The 6,258-nt window shown below is 35.4% G+C and overlaps 1 protein-coding gene across 3 annotated transcripts in view; it reads left to right on the forward strand.

Moving 5' to 3' along the window:
- USP16 (ubiquitin specific peptidase 16) overlaps positions 1-5,258 on the forward strand; it is a 68,515-nt gene extending 63,257 nt beyond the window's left edge. For all 3 annotated transcript variants that reach the window (XM_051984846.1, XM_051984847.1, XM_051984845.1), the window contains 5 exons: positions 25-685; positions 1,809-1,903; positions 4,106-4,192; positions 4,671-4,827; positions 4,914-5,258. In XM_051984846.1, coding sequence (XP_051840806.1) covers positions 25-685; positions 1,809-1,903; positions 4,106-4,192; positions 4,671-4,827; positions 4,914-5,047 — 1,134 coding nt within the window. In that variant the 3' untranslated portion in view covers positions 5,048-5,258. The remainder of the gene's footprint in view (positions 1-24; positions 686-1,808; positions 1,904-4,105; positions 4,193-4,670; positions 4,828-4,913) is intronic.
- Positions 5,259-6,258: the final 1,000 nt, after the last annotated feature.

Consider the following 6,258-nt stretch of genomic DNA (forward strand, 5'->3'; position numbering starts at 1 on the left):
CAAACTTTATGCTTTGTTTCATAGAACCAACGAAGGCAACAAAAATTTCAAGAAAAAAGTATTCAGTTAAATAATATCTGTACTACTGAGTATCCTGAAGAACATCAACACATTAATGAAACTTTACCACAAGAAGGAATGGATGATGAATCCAATTGCTTTTCACAAGAGAAAGAAAAATCTGAAGAGTGTTGCTTAAATCAAAACGATGTAAAAGACAAAGAAAATACCATAGAAGCTTTTCCAGAAAATCCAAATTATACAGAAGAGGAAAATGTAAAAAATGTTAATGATGCAGGTGACACTCTTAGTGTTTCTTTTCCTGTTGAATGCGCTAGTAAATTAAATGGCATATGTCTCAAGAAAGAAAGTGATGAAGAGGAGGACCTTGCCAGTGATTTTAAAAACCTTAAGTTGGATGCACTTCTTCAGCCTGATGAAATAAATGTAGAGATTATGAATGATCCTTATCCCGTGGGGACAAAGGTCTATGAAGTAGTAAATGAAGTTCCAGAAACTGCTTTTTGTACCCTAGCAAACAGGGAAGCTATGAATATTGATGAATATTCAATCTATCATTGTTTATATCAATTTACTAGTAATGAGAAACTCCAAGGTTCAAACAAACTACTTTGTGATGTTTGTACACAGAGGCAGCATAGTGGACCAAAGACAGATTTTAAAGGTAATAGTTTTTCTTATTAAATATAAAATTAAAAAAAAAACATTCTTTATTATGATGAATTTCCATGGTAAATAAAAGTTCCCTTTTTCCTCTTACATGCTTTTCATTTACTTATTCTCATTAAAGTCTGGCTTCACCCAGAAAATTTTATACCTCTGGTCATCCTTCTGTATCTTGACATTACTGGGTCTTTACTGGGACAGTTAAGAACGTTCCTTGTTTCCCCCTTACTTCTTTTAAGACTCTCCCTTTGCTGCTGTAACTCGGGAGCCTCTCCTTTCAGCCATAATACTGAAATTCTCCTCTTCATTTAATTTTGTCATTCTCTCTTTTTCAGTGAGGCCAACACTTAGATTCTCCTTTCCAGATTTGCTTTTATACTAAGAGCTTACAAAATCTGTTGAAATGTCTCTTAACCTCATGATCTGATTCTTTGTTCTACTTCACCTATACACAGGAATGGTCATAATGTGGATCACCTCTGCTAAACTGATTCTTCATCCTCTTGATTTCCAGTCCCTGCTACTCTTACTTCATTTTCAAGCTTACCATTTTTCAGATTTTACTTTCATTTCCCCCAGTGTTGGCCCTCTAATTAATTGCAGTGTTGTCTGTGGTTGTTTATATTACTTGTCCCCTTACCTTATTAACTCTCATTCCTTGCCAAATTACAGCCCTTTCTCAATCTCTGAAATGCTAATGCCCTTCCCCTTCCTAAATACTTTTATCTTATCTATTGTTATTTATTTTATTTATGAGTTAAAATGCAAGCCCTTTCTGAGAAGAGGATTTCCTCTTGTATTTGTATTCTTAGTGCCTTAAGAAAAATCCCTGGCACATTGTAGGTTTGTTGATTGATTTGTTTCCCCCATTATTTTCCAGGAGATTGGGAAATAGTCTAAGCCAGAACTATTCTGAGTTAGTTGCACATACCTTTCAGTCATTTCAAATTTTGCTTCATGTATGGCTAGAAAAAGATAATTTTAGCAACACCTAAAATGGTTTTATGTAAACGTGACAAGAAAGATTTTTTTTTTCAGTTGTCTGATGGACTGCAAAAATGCTCTTTCAAACTTCTGGGTTTTTTGTTTGTGTGTGTGTGTGTGTGTATGGTTTTTTTTAGGTGAAAAGAAGCATGTTTACACTAATGCCAAAAAGCAAATGCTGATTTCTCTGGCTCCTCCGATTCTAACTCTTCATTTAAAGAGATTTCAACAGGTATCAGTGTTTAAGATTTATTGTTATCTTTGTTAATATGTTATCTTTACTATTTTTAAGTAAATTTTTGAGAAGCAACATGGTAGAGTGGGATTTTGAGTCAGGAAGACCTGGGTTCAAATCCTTCATATATTTATTACTTGTATGATTCTAAGCAAGTCATTTAGCTCTTCTGTGTGTTCATTTCCTTAACTCTAAAGTGGATTGGACTTCATATATTACCTAAAAGGCTCTTCCAGCTCTAACTCAATAGTAACTTTTTTTTTAACAGCTTCTTGAAATCTTTTTAAAATTTCAATCTTACAAAGGGAATTGCTAAATACCAAGGATTAGAAAAGTTATTGGTAGAATATAAGAGTTACTGGAAAATGTGTGAAGTTCTAATGGAGAAATCTAGAAAATATTAGTATTTGCTGTTGCTATAACATTAGTTTCAGAGGAATAAAGGCTAAGGTATTTATAATCACAGCCAGGCTGTTTCTAGTGATTTTTTTTTCCCTCTGCCATTCTTAGATTTTTGCCTTTTCAAGCATTTAACTCATCGTGAAAAGTTGTAATTACTAAAAAAAATTTTTGCATATAAGTCAATGTATTTTATTATTTTATATTATCACATTAATACCATCATGATGAGGTTTAGGTTTGGGGGTTCCCTTTAGTAGGGAATCAAATGATAAGGTCTAGATTTAGGGAACCAAAATGAGATTAAGGTTTCTGGTGGTCAGGGAGTTAAATGATAAGGTCTAGTGGTAGTTCGGGGTTCAGGGAACCAAATGGAGAGGTTTGGCTCCCCTGCACCCCCTTGGGATTCGGCGCAAGGGTAGGGAGTTTTGGGGAACTCCCTTCTGGCAGCACAGAGATCCTCTGTAAAGGAATTTACAGACCCAAAAACCTAGGTTGATAAAAGTTTATTTATAGGGATTGGGAAGTAAGGTTAGAAATCCTGGCAGAGAGGCATAAAGTCTCCTTAGGGAAATAGGTGAGGATAAAGAGAGGATAACACTGGAAAAGAATATTATTCCAGCGGGCAGAGATTTCCATGGCATAGCCTAGCATGGCATAGAATGGCATGTTTGGAACCTCTGCAAAGAGAAGCTTTTAGTTTGGCTCTTTTATAATAAGAGCTTTGGTTACAAGCTGAAGGGAACTCTTAGGTGGAGTCCCAAGTTGGCTCATCTACTGGCTGGGTTTCAACTTGAGCTGGAATTCAGTGAGTTCCTTCAGTTCAGTAGGATTGGAATTTCTTTTGCTAGATAACAGAATGAAACTGTCTTGTTTGCTTCCCCTCTGTGATGCGGGAAAGCTTGCTTTCTAGATTCCCACCCTCTCCTAGTTAATAATGTAAATGGCCCTTTAACTCACAAATGCTGGTCCTTTTGAATTCCAGTAGAAGATCTGACCTGTGTCTAGCCCCACCCGGATCTGAGCCAACTTTGGGGCTACACCCGAAAGCCCCTCAAGCTGTCTCCTATTATAAAAAGGCCACACTGAGAACCCCTCTTTGCAGAGATTCCAAACATGGCTACCATGTGAGGACCCTCTGTCCACTGGATCCTCTGTCCAGTGCCCTCCTTATCTCTACCTTCGCCTATACTTTAACTTTGCTTATCTAATAATAAACCTCTTTTATCAATCTAGCTCTCCTGGGCCAATAAATGCTTTTATTGGGAACTCCACCGCTACTAGACCCCCTTGCGCTGAATCTGCCAAACCTGCCACTAGACCTTAACCCTAATTTCATTTAGGTACCCCAAAGCTAGATCTCAACATTTGGAGGGGTCCAGAGTTTCAGGGTCCCTTCTTCAGGGATCAAGTAAAATAATCTATGTAAAAGCACTTTGGAAACTTCGAAGCATAAATGGTCTATTATTATTATTATATTTGGGGTCTCTAGTTTACTTAAGCAAACAGAAGGTAGATAACCTCCCACTAACACTCTGCAGTGATTTTTGTGGCCCTTCTTAGATTTATTTTGATTGTTAATGGCTAACTTTAGAACCATTTCAAAGGGCTCTATCTAGTCAAAACACCAATAAATGGAAATTTAGGCCTAGACCTAAATTAGAGAGCTAATACTAATGATTTTGCCAATTAGTAGCAAAAGGTGGGACACCATGGGCTCTTAAATTCTTGGTCAAACTAATGAGAAACATAAAAACTAGGATTTTTCTTAAGCGTTTTAACTAAATTGTCCCCTTTTAGGCTGGACTTAATTTGTGCAAAGTGAACAAGCACATAAAATTTCCAGATGTGATAGATTTGGCTCCTTTTTGTACCATAAAGTGTAAGGTAAGTAAAAATGTTCCTTATATTTAAATGATAACTTAAAATACCAATTTTGTTCATATTAGAATGAATTGTAATTGTGATTGGGGGATGGGAGGATTTTAAAGCTAAAAAAACATAAGCTGAAAGTTAGTTCTAAACAAAAATTTTAAGTGCCAGAAGGCCTGAAACACTTTGGATAGATGTTGTATAGTTATGAGAGAATATGGAAAATACTCTGGGAAGATTCTTTGCAGTATAAGAATGATATTTAAAGCTATAAATGCCTACCTTGCTGAGATTTACAGATCTTTTTCAGAATTTATCTGATCTCATCAGTAATCTGAAATGGCTATTTCTGATTAGCACTCAAATCACTTTAGTGTCTTGACCAGTTTTTAAATAGTATTTACTCAAAGAGTGGTACTCTCTTCTCATGGAGATGGAAGTGCAAATGCTTTGAAGGAACTACAAATGTTTTGAAATCTTTCAATTCTTACAGAATGTTGCTGAAGGAAATACTAAAGTGTTGTATTCCTTATATGGAGTTGTGGAACACAGCGGTACTATGAGATGGGGGCATTATACTGCCTATGTGAAGACAAGAACTTCAAATAGTCATCTTTATAATCTTGTTCTTGATGAAACTAGTCCACAAGGTAAATATATGGGAATATTTATTACTACTTTAAATAGGAAAAATACACCTGTATCTTAATCCTGTTTTAAATTTTCTTCTTGATAGAATTTGAAAATGAATCAACGAAGGGGCAGTGGTTTCATATCAGTGATACACATGTACAAGCTGTGCCTGCAACTAAGGTTCTTAATTCACAAGCTTACCTCCTGTTTTATGAGCGAATTAATCTGAAAAACTAATCTGAAAAAGACTTCCTCCCCACGTTTGTTTGGTTTTTAATTTTAAAAAAAGTCAATCATGTTCATATAAATTTGAATATTCCAGAAAAGATCATGTGTCCTGAAATGCTGCAGGGAAAATGCTAAATAGAATCTCAAGTGGCAAATGTTTTGTTTCTGTCTGTGGTTGAGAGGAAAAATAAAGATACCATGTACTGGTTAATAATTTTAAGACTTAGTTTACTGTGTTGAAACTTGGTTAGCAAAATTTACACTAATTTCATAAATACATGTTACTCAAGTATGGTGACTTTCTTGGTACAAACACTGGACAAAGGATTGATAAGCAACCTTATGAAATATTTCCTGGATAATTTACTTTAGCTAGCATAGAGTAAATAATGGAATTGGTTTTATTCTATATAGGTATTTGAAACTGGTATTTGAAGCCAGGGGTTTTCATCCGTCTACTCTCATAACCCCTATCAATCAATCAATCAATCAATCAATCAATCAAAATCAAAATCTTGAGAGGCCTGACCTGGGAAGGAGACAAAAAAGGGAGGCGTCCTGGGGAAGGGGAAAAATTCCTCCAATCCAGGCCTACCTAACCATCTCCAGCAAGGACCTCCTTCCAAGAGGAAAAAAAGCAAAGAAAACTCTTAAGCCCTCCAGGGTTGGGGAGAGGGCCAGACCCCAAGGGAAATTCTTAAAACAGGGATTCTGGTTGGTCTGGCATATTGCTTTCCTCCAACCATTAAATCTAGCTTCTCTTAAGTTTAAATAATTCATATACCTCAACAGTTTTTTTTTTTTTTTTTGAGAGGCCTTACATTCTAACAGGACCTGGAAAAGAACTTCTAAGGATACAAACTTCAAAGTGGGGATATTGGGAGTTGTTTGCTAATTTAAAAAAAACTAATATATATGAGCAAGTCATTTTTCAGAGCATCCATATACTTCCAACCTGAAATATGACTTGGACAGAGGATACCCTTGGATCTGACACTTAGTCAAGACAAACCCTAAAAAAAATTTTTTTTTTGCCTTTTAAAGGTAGCAATTGCTGTAAAATTTGTCTCTAAAATAATCTGGAGATTTCACCTTTGTAAAATAAAGTAATTATAAACTTAACCCTATGTTTCATCTTTACATTTGTTCGAGTATTTTTGTGCTTATTTTGAGTCTTAAGGTTTAAATTGTCTGTAAATGAAGGAAATTTTATTTAATAT

This window comes from Antechinus flavipes, chromosome 3 (genome assembly GCF_016432865.1).
Source record: "Antechinus flavipes isolate AdamAnt ecotype Samford, QLD, Australia chromosome 3, AdamAnt_v2, whole genome shotgun sequence".
Classification (NCBI taxonomy): Eukaryota; Metazoa; Chordata; class Mammalia; order Dasyuromorphia; family Dasyuridae; genus Antechinus; species Antechinus flavipes.